Source organism: Choloepus didactylus, chromosome 14 (assembly GCF_015220235.1).
Source record: "Choloepus didactylus isolate mChoDid1 chromosome 14, mChoDid1.pri, whole genome shotgun sequence".
Lineage (NCBI taxonomy): Eukaryota > Metazoa > Chordata > Mammalia > Pilosa > Megalonychidae > Choloepus > Choloepus didactylus.
The window spans coordinates 85,272,841-85,292,270 of NC_051320.1; the positions used below are offsets into that span (position 1 = coordinate 85,272,841).

The 19,430-nt window shown below is 52.2% G+C and overlaps 1 protein-coding gene across 1 annotated transcript; it reads left to right on the top strand.

Annotated features, from left to right (window-relative positions):
• The first annotated feature begins 5,290 nt into the window (after window positions 1-5,290).
• Window positions 5,291-14,987, top strand: GSDMC (gasdermin C). Its single transcript, XM_037803314.1, has 9 exons — window positions 5,291-5,337; window positions 6,814-7,045; window positions 7,459-7,637; window positions 8,394-8,568; window positions 10,814-10,919; window positions 11,670-11,711; window positions 12,531-12,703; window positions 13,065-13,206; window positions 14,791-14,987. The coding sequence occupies exons 2-9, from the start codon at window positions 6,818-6,820 to the stop codon at window positions 14,874-14,876; spliced, it is 1,131 nt and encodes a 376-aa protein (XP_037659242.1). The 5' UTR covers window positions 5,291-5,337; window positions 6,814-6,817; the 3' UTR covers window positions 14,877-14,987.
• The last annotated feature ends 4,443 nt before the right edge of the window (window positions 14,988-19,430 follow it).

The following is a 19,430-nucleotide window of genomic DNA, read 5'->3' on the forward strand; positions in this document are numbered from 1 at the left end:
GTCAGCGGCCGAGACGAAAGAGCCCCAATGACTTTCAATTGTACTTGGAATAAATCCCAATTTTTTGCCTTGTTTCATAAGGAATCCTAAAGCGGTAGCCTGCAATCCCAATTTGCAGCAGTTCTGGAGGTGTGTGTGTGTTTTACTTTCCTTTAGGTCAGGCACCCCTATTTCCTCAGGCTGCTGCTCGTCTCCCCCAGCTGGCATCAGCAAGCATCAGCAAGCACCTGGCTCCAACAGGGCAGTGATGGACCAGCAGCTTCAACCTCACCTGGGAAATGCACATGTTCAGGCCCCACCCAGACCTACTGAGTCAGAACCTCTTAAGCTGGTTACTAGAACTCTGGGTTTTAACAAGCCCTCCTGGTGACTGTGAGAACCACTGAAGCAGACAGAGAAGGCCCCTGACTTTGGGCAGGCAACAGGCAGCTCTCTTTACACGGCCCATACTTTTCAACAACAAAAATATCGGGGTGCTGGATACACAAAGGGCAGAAGGCAGGGTAGGGGACAGAGAGCAGGTGTGAAAGCACTGGAATTTCTGGACCTTTCAAAGGTTCCTAAACAGTCCAGAACAGAAGATTTCAAATCAGAGGTGTCCCCCCCCCCAAAAAAATGGGGCATCCATTGCTGGAATTACGACACACAGAATCACAAACAACTATTATATAAGACAAGAAATGAAGGCTTTATAAAACAAATTCAGAAAGTGTCCACAGAGAGTCACTTGAATCTGGACTGACCAGTGGAGACTTGGGTCTCCTTTCTGTCCTCATATTATTTGGTATTTCAACAGCTTTTGACTCTCCTTGTTCTTTAGGGGGAAGAAGGATAGTCAGATTAAGAGTATATGATTTAGATCTGTGCTATCCTATTCAGTAGCAACTAATCACACATAGCTGTTGAGCACCTGAAATATGGCTGGTCCAAACTGCGAGGTGCTGTAGGAGTGAAATACACACTGGATTTTGAAGATACAGTATGAAAAAAAGAATGTAAGATATCTCATTAACATTTTTATATCAATGATGTGTTGAAATAGCACCATCTTAAATATATTGGATTAACTAAAAATATTATTAAAATCAACTTCATCTTTCTTACTTTTTTAATATGGCTACTAGAAAATTTAACAGTACATATATGTGCCAGTTTGAATGTATTGTCCCCCAAACACCATTATCATTGATGTAATCTTGTGTGGGCAGACCTATCAGTGTTAATTAGATTGAAATTCTTTGAGTATTCCATGGAGATGCACCCCACCCAACTGTGGGTGATGACTCTGATTGGATAATTTCATTGGAGGTGTTGGCCCGCCCATTGGGTGGGTCTGAATTAAATTACTGGCACACTATATAAGATCAGACAGAAAGAGCAAGCTGCTACAGCCGAGACTGACACTTTGAAGAAAGCACAGGAGCTGCAGATGAGAGACAGTTTGAAGACAGCCATTGAAAGCACAGTCTTGCTCCGGAGAAGCTAAGAGAGGACAAATACCCCAAGTGCAACTAAGAGTGACATTTTTGAAGAACTGCAGCCTAGAGAGGAACGTCCTGAGAGAAAGTCCTTTTGAAACCAGAACCTTGGAGCAGACACCAGCCACATGCCTTCCCAGCTAACAGAGGTTTTCCGGACACCATTGGCCACCCTCCAGTGAAGGTACCCAATTGCTGATGTGTTACCTTGGACACTTTATGGCCTTAAGACTGTAACTGTGTAACCAAACAAACCCCCTTTTATAAAAGCCAATCCATCTCTGGTGTTTTGCATTCTGGCAGCATTAGCAAACTAGAACAACATGTGATACACATTGTATTTCTATTGGATAGAACTGATTTAGAGTCAAAGAAAACAAAACAATTCACCCCCTAGCAGCGCTGTGTGATCTTTCCAGACTCTCAACCTCTTTGTTCCTTGATAAAATGGGGATAATCATAACATTTCACTCATTTCCTTTAGTAAGGGGGTGGTTATGATGTCGAAATGTGATTGTGGATGTGAAAAGCATTGCAAAGCATAAGCTGTGATTGAAACCTCCATTATTCTCAGTAACAAGCGATGTGTTTATCTCCTTTACCACCACTCCACCACCACCTCCCCATCCAACTACACATGACAGTTTCCAATTAATGATGTTCTGGAGCTTTCTCTCCTTGCCTCTTTCTTCTCCCATGGAATAACAAGTTAGGCACATGATGATAAAACGGACCTTGGCAATGAGGCTCAGTTGAAGATATTTTGCATATATATCCCCATGTCCACTGTCTTACCTGGGTCTTGGACCTTTGGGCAAAAAAATTCTGGAAGCTTCTCTGGCTCCCTGGGTTCTCTTCCCTGATCCGTTCTTCCAACAATGAGCAGACGTGTCTCTCTGCCTACATGGGGGATAAGAAAAGGGGTAACTACTGGGAAATGAAATGTTAACACCTCAATATTACTGTTTTCATTTCCCAGAAAAATAACTGCAAGGATATATACCAAAGGGTGTTGAGAGTTGTTGTCTCTGGAGAGTAGGATTTGGGGGCTGGAGGTGACTTTCTCCTACATACAATTCTGTATTATTTGAATTCTTAATAAGTACTGCTGTAATATCAAAAAGCACTTTAATTCTGTTTCACTTAAAAACATAAATATAAGCTTATGGTAAAAGATGGCAGATTAAACCAACTAAAAGACCCACAAAGCTGATCAAAGGACTCTTCTAAAGGCACAGGGACAGAAGATACAAAAGTGACAAACTGCAATCTGGAAGGCAGATGGATGAGTGTCAAATGATTTGGCAGAGCCAAGTAGCTGAACACAAGCAGGTAAAGGGAAAGGCAAGATGGAAGCCAATTTACACTGCAGGCTCCCCAGAAGGCTGTGGTACCTCTGGATTTGGAGATGAAATGGGGAAGGGTGGCTAAAATAATAATTGATAAAAGTCTCTTTCGGAAAACAGATTTTCAGATCCCTGCCCTTGCTGCACACAGATGGCACCCGCCTTCCCTCACTCCTGCAGGACACGGGTTATTCTCGGAAGGACAAAATAGAGGGTCTCTAGCTGGGGATTACTAGGCACAATTGAGGGCAAAGGTGTCTGAAATTCTTAAAGAGCTTGCCTCCATCCCCTTCCACTACCGGGCTCCCAAAGTGCTGGCGGCCAAGATTTCACCTTCAGGCAGGAGCCTGGCAGAGTCTTCCCTGGACACCCAGCCTAAGAGAAAGAGCTACTGACACTGGCATCTGACCTCCCCCAGGAAATAGCACTGAGGCTCACATTTTGCAGACATCCTCAGCCTTGGATGCACTCAGGAATCACCTGATGCCTGGGTCCCACCCCCACAGATTCTTATTTAATTGTTCCTCGAGGACACTGGGAACTTTAAAAGCTCCCCAGGTGATTCTAATATGCAGCCAAGTTAAGAAAGTCTGCCCCCTCGTGGAGCTCACAGTCAATAAGCACCACCTGCTGGCTCAGAGCCTCCCATCAGCTTTTTAAAGCCCCTCTCTCAAATGTGAGCTGACAAGGATTAGCAGACATCTGGGAAGCAGAGGAAAACTTAGAGGAATCAGAGACCATGCAGAGAGAAGAAAGTATATAGACTGTATTTTTAAAAAGACATCAACATTCTCAGAGAAATAGGAGAAAAAAAAATTGCAGTAATACGCAGGATGATAGTTTTAAAAGGAACATTGAGGGAACAAAAAAGAGCTCTTAGAAACTAAAATTATGATAGCAGAAAAGAATAACTCAACCAAAGGGTTAAAAGATAAAGCTATATGGTTAAGGAAATTTTCCAAAAAGTAGAGCAAAAATTCAAGAGACAAAAAATATGGGAGAAAAGATAAGAGATTTAGATGAGCGGTTCAGGAAGCCCAGCATCTGAATAAGATAAATTCAAAAAAATAAAAACAGAATAAACACACACACAAATGGAGGCGAGGCGCTCATCAATGAAATAACTCAAGAAAACATCCCATAAGTAGGATATGCATTTCCAGATTTAAGGAGCCCATCACAAATAACTATTATATAAAGAAGTGATAGACTTTATAAAAGAAATTCAGATAGTGGCATAAGTGGCTGAGGATAAGTCCATGCCAAAACACATTTTCATGACATTTCAGAATATCAGGGACAAAGTGAAAATCCAGGGAATAAACAAGGTCACTTGCAAAAGCTCAGATGTGAGAATGACTTTGACCCACAACCACACAGGAAACCTGAGGCAATGAAAAGCAGTGCCTTCCTACAATCTGAAGGAAAATTGTTTCCAACCTGAATTCTCTGTCAAATTTGAGAGTAGAATAAGGACATTTTCAGAAAAAGTCTCAAAAACATTAACTCCCATATTTCTTTTTCCAGGAAACTTTAAGAGGATATGAAACACCAAAATGAAAGAGAACAAGAAAGCGGAAGACACTGGGTACCAGGGAAAGGGGATCTAGTTGGGGACAGGGGGATGCCAGGATGGCACCCAGTCCAGGGCGAGTGCTGTCAGTCCCAGTGGGAGCAAGTGGGAAGGTTCGGGAGAGATTCCTCCAGGAAGATGAAACTGCTAGGACGCCTTTAGTCTGAGTGTGTTAGGAGGAGATCTAAACAATTGGCAGAGTTTGGACTTAATAGAACGACCTGGAAAGCAGTAAGTAAATACATAGGAAAAAATAAGAAAAGGACATTGAAAAAGAAAACAAAATCCCACAGGAAAGGAAACTAATTATGATTTATAAATAATAGCCTACCTCTGAATGGTATTTACATAGCCATTGTGATACTATTGAACTAATGGCAGCATGATACAATTCTTTTGGGAAGTGGAGAAGGGGGTGCAGGGCTGGAAGGAGACAGAAAGCCTCATCTTCCGTGGTTTAAGTCGCTGGATAACGCCTAAAACTGATGAACCAAGAGCAGCAAGGCCAGCTTGTCGTTTAAGGGGTAACAGAGGCAATTACCAGCAGCAGCAACAAAAACCGCTGCAAGTGACCTCCGGGAGGGGGACTGCAGGCGCAGTAGGCTGGGATCTGTGGTTTAAGGAAAAAAATGTGCACAACAATTTGATCCTTTAAACAAAGTGGAAGCACAGCTTTGATTAGACAAAGACACACAAACAAACGCATAAATATCAGTGGACGCATAAATGATAGCGTCTAAAGCTGGGGACCCTCGGCCCGTGACGTGCAGGGCAGGGCTCAGGCTGGAGGGAAGCTGCGGGAGGAGCTGGGAGACCGACCCCTCCCGGGGGTCACGACCCCTGGCAGGGGGCAGAGCCGGAAACCCCGTGCCCGGGGCGGGGTCCGGAGAGCCCCGAGCGCCACCCGCCATCGTTGTGGGCGGCCGGACCCGACCCTCAGGTAGGGGCTTGGGGCGGCCGGGGCCTGGTCCCGGAGGGGTGGGAATCGACCCCACGGCTGCCCGGGGAGAGGGCGCCCCCCTTCGGCCCCTCCAAGGTGGGGGTCTCCGGGGACAGGCGTGGGCCGGACTTGGGCTGGGAGCCCCGCCTGCCGCCGGGGTCCCGAGCCCACCCCTCTCCCAGCCCCCGCCCTGCTCCAGCCCTTTCCGAAGCTGAATTCCCAACGCTGGGCCGGCGCCTCCCCCAGGGTGTCCTCCAGGCTCGTCTCACTCAGCGCGTCCCAAGCGACGATTCCCCCGTCTCCACCCGCGGTGGGGTCTGGAGGCCGGCGCCACCCCCAGGCCCAGCGCGCGGGAACGTCTTTGTCTTCTCTGCTCCGCCGCAGCTTGCCCCGGGCGCTGTGACCCGGGGCGGGGAGGTGGGCGCCGGGGTAGGCTTCCTCCGTAACAAATATTTTAAATTATAATTTACTACTGTTGGTATAAACACGAATATATTAATATTATGTATTCAGACCTTCTTTTTGACCTAAAAGTTTATTTTTCCTAATGATTTCAAAATAAATTAAAGCGTTTTGCTGGGCTCTAAAAGTCCGGTGGGTCTTGGGCACTGTCCTGGTGGAGACGTGGCCGAGCCCCTCACCCTCCCCCGGACTGTGGTCAGCCTGTCCCCTCAGGCCACACTTGGCCGGTCCGGCTCAGTTGCCTGCCTTGGACTTGGGGTCTGCGCTCCCCAGGTCTCCCCCTTCTTCTCTGCCTGCTGGTGCCCGCCCCAGTGCTGTGCTGCTGCCCCCGCTCCCAAACCTTCCGTGGCTCCCCACAGCCCACCAAGGCCAGGAGCTCGGTTAACATGGTAGTGTGTCGAGTGCTAGCAAAGACACAGGAGCGAAATGCTGCTGGAGCCAAGAGGCGAGAAAATTAGAGGAGCAGCTAGGTGCACCTTCCCAGAAAATTCAATTATATGTCGAGGAAGAGTCAGCAGAGAGAAATCCCTGTTCCCTTCCAGCCCGCCCCAGCGCCCCTCACCCCTCTGCCCCCCAGGTCCCAGCCTGGGCCCCGCCGCCTGTGGGGAGGGAGAGCACTGGGTGGAGCTAGAGCCAGCGCTGTGCTAAATGCTGACAGTCTAGGGGGAGGGATTGTTATTTATTATAACCTCTCGTACAGGTGAGGAGCCCCAGGTGCAGTGGGATTCACAGCTACCCTAAAAGTCACAGAAGGGGCTCCTGAGGCCTTGAGCTTCACTGCCCTGCTGGCAGTTGGAGGGTGACTGAGGGATGTTTCCAGGGAAGTGTGATTTGCTCCCTACAGGCTGACCTACGGAGCTAATCCTGAGCCAGATGGGATTCCCTGAAATCTGCCCGGGCCCCATCTCACACACTCCAGGGACCGGGTCTGTCCAGGGGCATGGCCTGGCTGGCAGCCTTCTCTGGGCGGGGGCGCCCGCGGCCCTGGTGACAGCCCCCTCTGTGCCCCTCCAGGAACATGGCCTCCCTGTTTGTGCGGGACACCAGGAGCTTGGTCAGGGAGCTGGGCCAGAGGGGCGAGCTGGTGCCCGCGGACAGCCTGCTCAGCTGCCCTTGCCTCCGGCCCTTCTGTCTGCTGAGGAGGAAGCCCAGGCGCGTCCCCTGGCTTTGGGACAGGCCCCTCGTCCCCACGGACTTCTCACTCATGGACGTGCTGGAGCCCGGCGCCCCAACCCCAGGTACCTCGGTGGGCTGGTGGGCACCAGGGTGGTGGGGCCTCAAGGCAGCCCACAAAGAGGGCAGATGTGGCTGGGAAAGCGGACCCCTCTACCCAGTGCGGAGACCTCGTATCATTTGTGTGATAAATAGTCATAAACGTAATTTTGCCACAATAATGTCTCACACTGACCAAGTGTTTGCTATGTGCCAGGGGCCGGGACAATTTCTCATTTAATCCTCACAACCTCTCTTTGAGGAAGACCCGGTAGCTTTCCCCTGTTACACATGGGGAAACTGAGGCCCCAAGAGGTTAAGTGACTTGCCCAGGGTCACTGCTGTGGTAGAGCGCAGGCTGAGGCCAGGCCTGTGCCTTCCCCATCCCAGGCGACCTGCCTGCCTCACCCTCGGGCTCCAGCCTGCACTTCTCTCCCCAGAGGTGAGCCAGAGCCCCCCGTCCACATCTGGGAGACGATGGCCAGAGCCGTCTCTGGGGCCATGAGCGCCAGTGCCGGGCTGCAGGGGAAGGTGGCGGGGAGCGGCGCGGTGACCCACAGTTCCGCCCTGGCTGTGCAGACCCTCAGGGTCGCCCCTCACACCTGGGAGGAGCTGGTGGAGAAGAGGTGAGAGTCAGGAGGAGGCAGGGAGGGTCCCCACATGGTGTGAGGAGTGGGACCAGGAGGGGACGGCGTGAGGTTCCTGCCAGCTTGAGAACGCGAGGGATGAGGGCTTCCACGGTTAGCAGTGAACCCGGGGTTCGGGAAGAGGAGTGGGCAGCGAAAAGGGATGTGTAGTCAGAGATCTCAACCCACATGCTTTCAGGGCCAGGCAGGAAACAGAAACGTGGGAAACTGCTAGGTATGAAGCAACAGGGAGTAGTGGGGACTGTGGCAAATGGCACACACAGACCTGCCCAAAGCTGGTGACTGTGATTCAGCTGCTGCTGGTGGTTGCCATGAAGAAATGTGGGCCCAGTGGGGCCAGATTTCCCATCCTCCTAGAGAGCAAAAATAAGGTTTTCTCTGAAACCTATGAATTTCTAATATTGTTTCAACAATTTTAAATCCCATATGGGCCATATATCATATGCATTTGACCAAGTATGGTTTTTGGCTCTGATCAGGGCATTTTAAACCAAGAAGAAGAGGGGGTGCCTCAGACTTCCCTCACTTTCTCCCCTTTTCCAACCACCACAAGTGACCTGAAAGAAGGCAACCCTGACTCACCTAGGCCAGCACAGGCCATGTCATCTCGCTGACCTCAACCAGCACAGATTTCACGCTGCCCACCTTGTGTCTGAGGCCTGGAAAGTCCTGGAAGCCTTGACCGAGGCCCCTCCCTTGACTCTTTTCCTATCACCCTTCCCCCTGCATTCCCAGGAAACTGAGGACACCAAGACCCCCGTTCCTCAGGGAGCTGCAGCGCCGGAAGGAGAGGGAGAGCCTCTACGTGGTGACGGAGGCGGTGGAGACCCTACAGGACACCACCCTCCAGAGCCTTTGCAAAGTGGAGGGAGCGGGGCAGCTGTCCTTCCTGGGGCCAGGCCACTTCACGGTGCAGAGGGTGCCCCGGGTGGAGGGGTCATACGTGGGGGTGGGGAACCTGAATGCCGCCCACGAGCCCCACCCCCAGCCTGACTCCTGCCAGATGCTGCCCCCTGTGAAATCGCCCCATCTTCTGGGAAAGTAGTCCTGGCCGGGTTGTGCTGTAATTTTCAACTCTGGCTACTCATTAGAGTCCTCGGGAGTGGGTCTGATTTTTTCAACACAATGATGCCCGAATGCCACCTCCTCTTCCTCTAAATTCTGTTTGAATTGGCCTGAATTGGGCCCATGCATTGGCATTTTTTGTATCTCCCAAGTAGTTCTTGTGTGCTGCCCCGGTTGATATCATGGTGCAGGGGGTTTGCATCAGATTTGGGCCAGGGGTGCCTGGGGACCAACTGGGCTCTGCCTCTCGTGTGCCACGTGATCCTGTCTGGGCCCGACGTCCCCATCTGTGAAGACATCCAGAGCGTCACTATGAGGACTGAGCAGCCACATAGACCCTCACTTTCCTTCCACCAGTCACAACCCAGTTTCACCCTGCCGCAGCCCTATTCTTAGGACACTGCACCTCGGTGGGCCCTCAGGTCCCTCATCTGAAATGCAGGGAGGGGAACCCAGCACATCTGAGGACCCTGCACCCCATGTTCCCCCACAGCAAGCTGCCATTTCCGGCTACCCGACTGGGCCCACTCTCACCATCGTGTGGCTGCTGTTACCGAATCGTTCCCAGGAGCAGGCCTGTGCAAAGCGTTCTCTCGATTTTGCCTCATTTACTCTCCTGATGATTCCGTAAGGGTAGGACTGTTAGTTACATCAGGTGTGTAGTTGAGGAAACTGAGGCTCACAGAGGCTATGCTCCTTGCTCAGGAGCTCCCAGCTGGTGCGTCCTGGTTCCAAAGTCCATGGTCAAGTCAGGTAACCGGCGGCCAGGCCCTGCACAGAGCAGATGGCTGGCCTCCAGCCACGTGTTTTATTGGCCGACGTTAAAATATGCAGGCTTTTCCCGCTTGTCAGTGGTGGGAAAGAGGCAGGGGACCAGGTAAGGGGAAGGCAGGGGAGCAGCTGGGGAGCAGGGAACTTGTCTTATGATTAGATATTTCCTGTTGATATCATACTAAGTGGATAACCCATGGGAGTGGGTGCCTGTAGGGGGACCAGCCTTCACAGTGTTCCTGAGACTTAGGCTTTTCTAGGACATAGGGCTTTCACTGCTGAGATGGGGAGAGTCCAGGCAAACCAAGACAGTCAGTCACCAAGCAGTGAGTGATTGAAACCCAAGATAAGAGCACCTCAAAACAGGAAAAGTATTCCTCTCTTATGTGAAAATCTACATAGGCCCTTGGACTGCAGTGGTGGACAGTGGGTCATCAGGTCCCTGGTCTTCTATTTTGTCCCTCCGCCACCCTCATGGCTTCCACCTCGTGGTCTAAGATGGCTGCTCTTGCTCCAGGTATCACGTCCACATTCCAGCCAGCTGGAGGGATAAAAAGGAAGGACACCTCCCAGAACTCACGTACACCATTTCTGTGTCTTGTTGGCCAGAACTTGTTTATGTGGCCACATCCAGCAGCTGGGGAGCTGGGGATCAGGGTCTTTATCCAGGACAGCCATTTGCCAGGTGAAAAACAGTAGTTCTATTACTGTTGCTTTAACTAGCACTTTCCCTATGGGAGCTGAGTGAAAATGGTAACATGATTAGCCCCAAGGCTGGAGTCCCAGCTTCCAGGGGTGACCTCTCCCTTCCATAGCCTCCTGTCTGTGGGCCTCGGTTTCCCCTGTAAAATGAGAGAGATGGACTTAGTAACCATTTGGGGTTTATCCAGCTGCAATGCATCATGTCTCCAGCTCAGCATTTCCAAAGTGTACACTACAAACTCTGAAAGATGCTTCTTTAGACAAAATGGAACTGTTTCTTTCTTGTAGGACTTCTCAGAGCCTTTGTTATGCCAAGGGGGATTGCTAATCTCCAAAAGAGGAGTCAGGAGGCAATAATCCCCAAATCTTTTTGACCTCAGAATTTCTTATCTTTTTGGAAACATTTCTTGTGCAGCATATTTTGCAAAATGCTGCTCTTGCTCCATCTGGATGTCACCCCAGTCTTGACTCTGCCTGTCCCCTCCAGTTTCTGTAGCCCCCACCCTGGTCAATAAATCTCTGCTTGATTCCCTTGCAGTCCCACCCTCTGCTGCCTCTCACACCCCTTCCTGCAGGTCGTAGAGTATTGTGCCGAGGTGACTTTCTGCTCTCTCTAGGGCCGGGGCCAGGCCCACATGACCAAAGAGAAGACAGTGACCGTCCCGCGGGGCAGTGTCTTGGCCTACAGGGTCCTGCAGCTGGTGATCGAGGAGGACCACTGGGGTGAGCAGAGGCTGCAGGAGCAGGGGAGGCGCGCCCAGCCCCACGCTGACCCACGGTCTGGGAGAACTGGGAGAAATGGGCAAGGTGCTATGCTCTTCAGGCAGGAAGAGCACGTGTTTCCGTGTTGGCCTGGGCAGTGGCCAGCTGTGGTCAGGAGCCCAGGCCCCCACTGTGGCTGCACCTGAAGGGATGTGACTTTTGGAGAGGGGTGCTGAGGTTGGCTACACCCCAGCCTGCACCCCACCACCCAGGTGGGGGCAGCCTTTAGCTGCCATCATTTTTTATGGCCCCCTGGGTCCCTGCCCCTGGGTGGCCGGTGGTTGGGGTGGGTTTCCTCTCTCCACCTCCGACCCAGAGCTCCTGTAGGCCAGAGGGGTGTCTGGGCAGTGCACCTGGGGCTCCCGCTCTGGAGGCTCAGATCCACCCACGGAATCGGCAGGGCCAGCCTCTGGGTGGGGAGCATGAGCCCTGATGGAAAAAGCATGTACTTAAGGGTCCAGTGGCTGAGGTTTGGATCCCGGATGGCCGTTTTCCGTCTGTGTGGCCTTTACCACGTCAACCAGTCATGCCCCGGGCGTCAGCAGCCTTGCCCGTGAAGGGCTCATGCTGCCTGCCCACCGCGATGCTCTGAGCCCTCCGTGAGGAGACCCCACATGGGGCCCAGGCCGGGCATACACAGGAGCCCAGTAATCCCCGAGTCTCCACGTCTCCTCAGGGACCCTTCCTTTTCCCTGCCTTCGTCCCCTGCAGCTGTCCTTCACCTCCCGGAAGAAATGTGCTGCAGAGTCGCCAGCGGAGGTGAGTGACCCTGCCCAGGGCCGTGAAGCGGCCAGAAATCACCAGGCTGGGCAGCAGCCGGCTGAGAGGATGCCCACCCCGTTCTCGAGGCCCCTTCCCTCGGCCACGCCAGGGGGTGGGAGGCCGTGTGGAGGCGAGCCAGAAGAACCAGGAAGAGGCCGTGTGATACAAGAATTCTGCGCACGGGGGTCACCCCCGGGCCCAGTGTCCAGCTGGACCCCTTTAGCAGCCCGAGGGGCCTCGCTGGGCCGGGGTCTCCTCACCCATCCAGGGCTGTGATCCTCGTCTCTCCAAGTTAGGGGAGCACAGGTGATGTGCGGAGAGGGTTTAGTACCTGGGGGCTTCTCCAGAGGCAGCTTTTGTGGTTAACAAGGTGGGTGACAGGAGGTCGGGGTGGCTTGGACTTGGCTCCAGTTCCTGCAGCTCTTTCTGTGGTGACTGTCAGGACCCCCCGACACGTCCCAGCATTTGCCTCATAAATGCAGGAGGGGTCCTGTCCCGTCCCGGCAGGGCCAGTGGCCGGAGGGGGCAGCGGCTGGAGGCCAGGCCCTCAGGCAGAAACAAGTAAACTTGGCTGTGCTCCTCCCGGATGGAGCTGTGGTCACTGGCAAGTGTGAGTGGTGGGGGCGGGAGGAGGGGGAAACAGGGAAAGGCAAGGACAGGAGCTGTGACTTGTCCCTGGTATGCGGTAGGTACTCAATATAAAAGTTTATCAAATAAGCGGATGAGTGAGACGTGACACAGAAAGCAGGGCTCTGTGTCTGGCGCGAGTTTCGTCAGGCTGGGGTGTGCCAGGGGCCAGAAGCCCTTGAGTATTGAGCCCCCTGTCTCCAGGCGGGGAGCCAGACTTTGGGGCCCTGCAGAGGCAAGCAGGTGCCCAGGTGCAGGGCCTAACCACGCTGCCCCTGGAACTACAGACCACGCTGCACGGCGCCCTCCAGGAGCTGCTCAGGGACCCTCAGGCCCTGCAGGCGCTCAAGGACACGGTGAGGGGCCTGATCCAGGATAGAGGGGAGATGGGGGAGGGGACGGAGAGGTGGGGATGGCCAGTCAGGTGGTCCCTGGGGCAGTGGGCAGGCCCAGTGTGCCCAGCCCCATGCCAGGAACCATGTGAGACACGCCCCAGGCCTTTGCCTGCTGAGGCCCCAAACCCTGCCCTGAGCTGGAAGTGCACAGAGGCCCCTGGGCTCAGCAGAGCTGGCTTCAAACCCAGGCTCTCTGACCAGAAAGCATGAACTGGTGGGACTGGGTGCAAGGCAGGCAGGATGGAGCTTAGGTGAGGCCGGGCGTGGCAGAGGGTGAAATCCCCGGCGTGCCTCTCTGTGTTCTCCTGCCCCTCCCCTGCAGCTGGAAGAGGCCCTGGACACTGGTCTGCCGGGCCAGCTGGAGGGCCCAGGCGGGGTCATCCTGAGCACCCTGTGGGACCCCGCAGGCAGCCCGGCACCCTCAAGAGGCAGGGCCTTTCTCTATGTTCTTGGAGCCCTTGTGGGTAAGAGGGATGGGCTTGGGATTGGGAGGAAGAGAGCTCAGAGGGAAAGCTCCCAGGCGCCGTGCTCCTCATCCATGCTGACTCCCCAGAAGCCTCTTGCATTTTCTCCTGAGCCCTTTCAGTGTCCTTCTTGGGACTTCTCATGTCTGTTCTGAGCTTGAGTGTTCAGAGCCATTCTCACTCACTTTGGACCCTCGGTAGGCCAGAGTGGGCAAGGAAGGGCACCCCCTCAGTCTCCTCACATTCCCCTGCCATGACAGGAGGCTCAGTGGCACGTGCCTGCAGGGTCTTCATTCTTCCCTAAGTCTTTATTGAGCACCACTGTGTGCCAGCAGGCACAAGGACTTGGGATGAGGAGATAGATGCAGCCTCTTTCCCAGTCTGGTCATGGAGACAGACATGATGCAAATAGGGAGATCATTGCAAATTGAGGGGGGATGAACAGGCATAGCCCAACACCTGAGCACAGGTGTGCAGGATGCGCAGATGCTGACAGACAGAGATGCACAGAGGAGTCCAGGGGATGCATGTGCAGAAGCCCTGGGTGGGCGGGAGGCCCAGGGGTCTTCTGTCTGTGTTGGATGATTCTCTTGTCGACGTGGTGAAGTGCAAACTTCATTTCCCAGAGTCCCCTTCCCTGAATGGCTCTGGGTGGGCTTCAGCCAAAGGAGGCCCTGGCCTGCGGTTTTGGGCGCAGAAGGGAAGCAGCAGTCAGGTGTCCCTGACGGGCCTGTGGCAGTCGGATTTGGAGACGGGCAGACGCAGAGGCACCCGGCAGGTTCTTCGTGTCCTTTCTGTTCCACTCCGTGTCCAGCAGTGGCCTTGGTCCTCTCTCAGACACTCGATCACAGAGGCAGGAACCACACAGAAGCAGCAGCTTCCAGAGGCCTTGCCGCGACCTCCCCTTTGGGGTCCCCTTGCTGCCATCTCTACAGCTCTCCTCCTTGCTCACTCACTTTTACCTCATGCTCTCCTTGCTGTTTTCAAGCAAGCCAGACCCACTCTTGCCCCAGGGCCTTTGTGCTGGCTGTTTGCTCTGCATAGACTCCTCCCCAGACACCCACAAGGCTGATTATGTTTATTGTTTAGTATTCTATTCCCCAGCCAGAAACAAGTTCCAAGAAAGGGAGAGGTTTTGTCTGTGTGGCACACACGCTTGCTCTGCTGATGGCTCACCTGGCACATGGGCACAAACAAGCGAATGGGTGGCTGGAGTGCACAGAGTGGGGCATGCATGGTGCCTGCACACAGTAGGTGCTCAGCATCCATTAGTTCCCTCCCCTTGGGTGAAAAGGAGATTGTGACACAGAGATGTCAAAGTGACTGGCTCCAGGCCTTTTGGGGCTGGCTCTGCCCTGGGAGGCTGGCAAGCTGCTGCTGTGGCCCATGAGGGAGAGACATGGGGTGCCCCATCTCTCCCCAGTGCTGAGTGATGCTCAGCAGTGCCTGCTGGCCCAGGCCTTGGAGAGACGGGTCCTGCTGGAGCTGGAGAGAGCCTTCGGGAGGGGATGGAGGGTGGGGGGTGTCCTGGAAATAGCTGGAAGTGGTTTGTTGCAGGTGTCCCTCGTCTCTCTTTGCACACAGCCATCACCACAGAGGGAGTGGGCCCCGAGCCCCGACCTCACACACCCAGGTCCCTGCCACTAGATCTGTTCAGCCTTATCCACTGATTGGACTGAATCCCCACCATGGGCCAGGCCCTCTGCTGGGGGCCTGGGAATACAAAGGTGAAAAGGCAGTCCCACCCTTCCCAGTCCAGGCAAGGAGATAAGTAAGTAAACGGGATTACACAACAGGGTTTGCAGGGGGCTGTGGGAGCACCAAAGAGTAGGGTTTCTCTAAAGAGGGGACCCTTCTAAGGGGCGTATCCAGGCAGAGTTGGAAACTCCACTGACTCCACCTGCTGCAGAGAAGGGCAGCGTTGAGGGAGGTGAGGAGGGGCATTACCTGGTTCCCTGGTTCTGCAGGAAGCAACATCCCAGGACCGCGTCTTGTTGTGGTGGGGAGTGGAGACCCCAGGCTCTTGCCCCAGGGTGGGTTGCACCTACCCCTGGCCCTGGCCTGGGAGGCCTGTTTAGTCTGGATGGTTCCTTGCAGGTGGCGAGCATCTTAGAGCCCAACTTGAACCAGATGGCAGAAATGACCTTCTCCCTCCCGCCGGAAGTCCTCTCCTCCCTGCAGAGCGAGGACGTGGCCCTGGCGCTGAGCCTGTTGGAGAGCTGTGGGCTGGAGCTACAGGGGCCCGGGGGCCAGCTCACCTGGGACCCAGACATGGGGCCGCAGCTTGCTGCACTCTACGGCTCCCTCGCAGGGCTGCAGCTGCTGGCCGATCCCAGCCTGGGGGCCCGCTAGGCCACTCCTGCCCCTGGGGTCAACTGTCCTGGCTCCAGGTCGCTGCTGCCCAGAGCCTCGAGCAAGACCAGGTCGCTGCTGACCCCCCGGGAACCACCTGCTCAGCCAGAACCAGGGGGTGGCTCCGCTAGGTTAGGGACCTGCCTCGGACTAGGACTGTTGCCTGAGGCAGCAGAGGCTGGTTCCAGAACAGCCCGGGCTCCTTTCCGCCAAATTACCCCTTGTGAAATAGGGGAGGTGAGAGCCCCTCTCCCAGAGGGCTGTAGGGAAGAGATTCAAAGTTCTTAAACATAAAGTGCTTACAACTGTGCTCAGCTGTTAGCTACTGTTGTGTGATGATGTTATTGTTAATATTACCATTTCTGAAGGAAGCTGCAGACTCTTTCTCCAGGTTAACAAAGGGCTTGGACCACCTCCCCTTAATTTCAGCTTCCTATAGCTGGCTCCCTTTTGGCCTGTTTTCCCATCTGTAAAATGAGAGAGGGACCCCACTGCTCAGCTCTCACGGAGCCGCACCACTCGGCGGTCCCACGGGCTGTCAGGACTGGGGGTGCGGAGCAGAGGTGGGGGCCAGGGCAAGAGCCCCCAGCCAGGGAGCAGCAGCCGCCCGTGCCCTGCAGACCAGGCTCTTTTCATCATCTTGTTTCTGATTTTGAAACCCACTGGGTCACTCCCAGCATCTCCCTAGGGCGCAGCAACTGGAATTGCTCTGGGATAGGCAGTTTTGATGGTAAAACTGGGTAGGTAGCAGGAGATTGTGTGTGTGTGTGAGAAAAGGTGAGTGTGCACGTTGGATGTGCATGTTACGTCTGAGTGTGTGAGAAAGTATGTGTGTGGGGTTGGGTGTGAGAGTCTGTGTGGGTGTGAGAATGTGTGTGAATGTGTGTCTATATGTCTAGGGGTTTAGGCAGGGAGTGAGGGAAGAGCCAAATCCAAGAGGCAGTGGGCTTCCTGGGCCCTGAGACGCTGGCCTCATCCCCGCAGGACCTTGGCTGTCAGCTCATCGGTTGTCCTGGGTCCGTGGAGAGCCTGAGGCCTCGGCCCAGCCCCCTGGCCGGGACCAGCTCGCCTGATGTCCACTTAGCACCCTCCCCATGCAGTGCACCCCAGCCCGTCTAAACCCCATTTAGACAGCACTTATACGGCAGAAGAGCTCCTGGGTCTGCCCATTTGGAGGAGGAGCCTGTGATAGACTCTTCTAATAATAAAAATTATCTAATAATCAAGACAATGGTGGTTGTAAGAAAAAAAAGTTTCAGAAACATACGAAGAACATTTCATTACCAGAATCCCACTGTCCAGAGAGAACCATTGTTGATATTTTAGTTTATCCTTTCAGTTTTTTTTTCTATGTATGCATGCATAGAAATGATCTGGCAGAATAATTTGGTAACACTGTATCTTTAAAAATATACATACATATTTTGTAAATTTGCTTTTTAAAATGTAATATATTGAATAGTCTCTAACACAAGAAGTGAGGTTTTGGGCAGGGATCTTTGCAGACCCCTGGAAGGCCCTATCCTGGAAATAGAGTGCCATGTTGCACTTTCTCCAAATTTAAGCATCTTTGGAGTGCCATCTGATTGGAAAGTGCTGGTACTGGCTTCCCTTTGTGGAGAAACAAGAACAGATATTTTTCCACTTTTTTTTTTTTTTGCCAAATTTGTCCAATTCATTGTATACCTCTCTTTTTGCACATTATGGGCTCAGAGACTTCCATGCTTTCATCTCAGAATTTTAGTCAAGAAGTACAGTTAAACAGCCACAAGTAACTTAAAAGGAATTCATTGTGTATTCATGCCTTAAAGGCATTAAAGTCCATATACATGGTCTATATTAAAATCCTCTTTCCTTTCCCATCACCCTTGCTCTCCTCCTGCACATGCCCCCCACTACCCTAACTGCTCCTCATCCCTTGGTCACCCACCTCTCTATTGAAGAATGAGGCTGTGTTTCATTATATACATTGATCCGGCTTCTCTTTCAGCAAGAACTTTTCCTCTTTGCAGGGGAGGGATGGACATTCAGTGGCAATTAAAGGATTCTCTTGTGGTCTAGTAAACATGCTAGTAAATTTTGTACCATACAGTTTTGAAAATTTTCCCCAGATATTAGCGGTGATCATAATTGGAATCAACAATATACTAATTAATTATATCACACTAATTCTAGAAAGTAAAGGTTCAATCATCATTATCCAAGATGGAAAAAAATAATGTTAACACAGGGCAAATGCTCTGAAACCTATAGATTTGGGCTGAATCCTGGCTCTATCAATAGCTTTGTGACCTTAGGCAAGTTTCTTAACCTCTCTGAACTTCTGTTTTCGTATCTGTAAAACAGGGTAATAATATCTCTGTGTTTGTGCCACTTGAAGAACAGGCTTACATATAGTGACCCCTCAATAAAGATGGGTGTCCTCCCTTCTGTAGGACCCCCTGGAGAGTTCACCCCAGCGGTGCTCATAGTGGCCCTTGTCTAAAACTGGCTTTCAGCAGCTAAGTTAGTAACTCCAGGAGTTGTTAATTTGGGGTCAGTAGAGGTGATGGCATGGGTGACCTGCTTTATGGCTGCTGGGGATTTAGGTGAAGCAGCTGCCTCTCAGCACACAGACCCATCATCTTCCTTTGGCCACCCATGTGCAGATCTCCCCTTCTTGGGGTCCCCCAAAGCAGATAGGACACAACCAGGAAGCCACTGTTGCCTTAACAGCTTTTCCAGGTTTGAGGAGGAACCACAGAGCTTGACTCTTACAGAGAGGGGAAAATGAGGCCCACTGTTAAGGGCAGAACAGGGACTCGATCTGGAACAGTGGGTCTTTCCCTAACAGTGGCCTACCCTGTTGTCCCCCCTCCAAGCCCCTCACTGCTCAATTCTCTTTGGGGAAATACTCCCCCACCAGGTCAAGCGATGCTTGACTCAAAGAGCAGAAGACCACAGTAGGTGGAAGACATTGAGCTTACTGATCCTGGATAATCAACCCAGCCCAGCAAAATCGGCTCCACCCACTGCCTTCCCATCACCATTCAGGGTGACTCCATTCATTCTTCCAGGAGCTCAGACCAAACGCTAGGATCTTTTCTTGCCTCCTCACTCACACTCCCACATCAAATCTTCAGGGAATTCTGTTGGCTTTGGGGGAGGTGGGGGGGGATTGGCCCACAGACCATAGTTTCTAACCCCTGGGCTAGAGTTAAAGATTTTTCCCTTTATTCTTCAACATGCCAAGCATTAACTATAACTGCACAGGCCTTAGCAGTATTACTGCATCTATTCTAGTGGTATCACTATTTTTCATTTTTAGTCATTCTTTCCATTCGAGCATTCACTTGACACCTACTGAAATGCAGGCACTGTGTTAGATTCCTTGGGACACTGAGGAAAATCAGACAAGGCCCTTTTCTCAAGTTCCTAGTGAGATCATGGCCTTCAATCTTCATCTAGAAGTCCCTCTTATATTCACTCTCCTCTCAATATGAAGGGCTGCTCTTCTGTCGACACTCAGAAGCACACTTTGCGGGCTCTTGCTATCTTCTCACTCTTAGAATTGAGAGTCAAGCAAGAACGAGGTTTTCTTTCTATTACTACATCCATACAGTAGCAAATCAAGATTAAAATTCAAGTTAATCACAAGATTACTGGTCTTACTGTACTTAGCAAGATTTTAAAAGTAATTAAACCATACAGATTTTAAAAATAAACTAAATCATATGTCTATAACCATGTAGACAATGATGAAGAAAAATACTATGCAAAGACCCAGCTCTACCCTAAAAGGGAAAATTATGTAATGTATATACGCATTCTCTGAAAATATACACGGGGAAAATGTTTCAGAAGCCTAAAAACAAAACATCAGTAAACCAAGC

Excerpts from the sequence above, each read along its gene's own strand:
- GSDMC (XM_037803314.1), top strand. The coding sequence starts at position 6,818 with ATGGCCTCCCTGTTTGTGCGGGACACCAGGAGCTTGGTCAGGGAGCTG. Across the intron at positions 10,920-11,669 it reads GATCGAGGAGGACCACTGGG|CTGTCCTTCACCTCCCGGAA; the intron begins GTGAGCAGAGGC and ends CGTCCCCTGCAG. Across the intron at positions 13,207-14,790 it reads TGTTCTTGGAGCCCTTGTGG|CCATCACCACAGAGGGAGTG; the intron begins GTAAGAGGGATG and ends CTTTGCACACAG.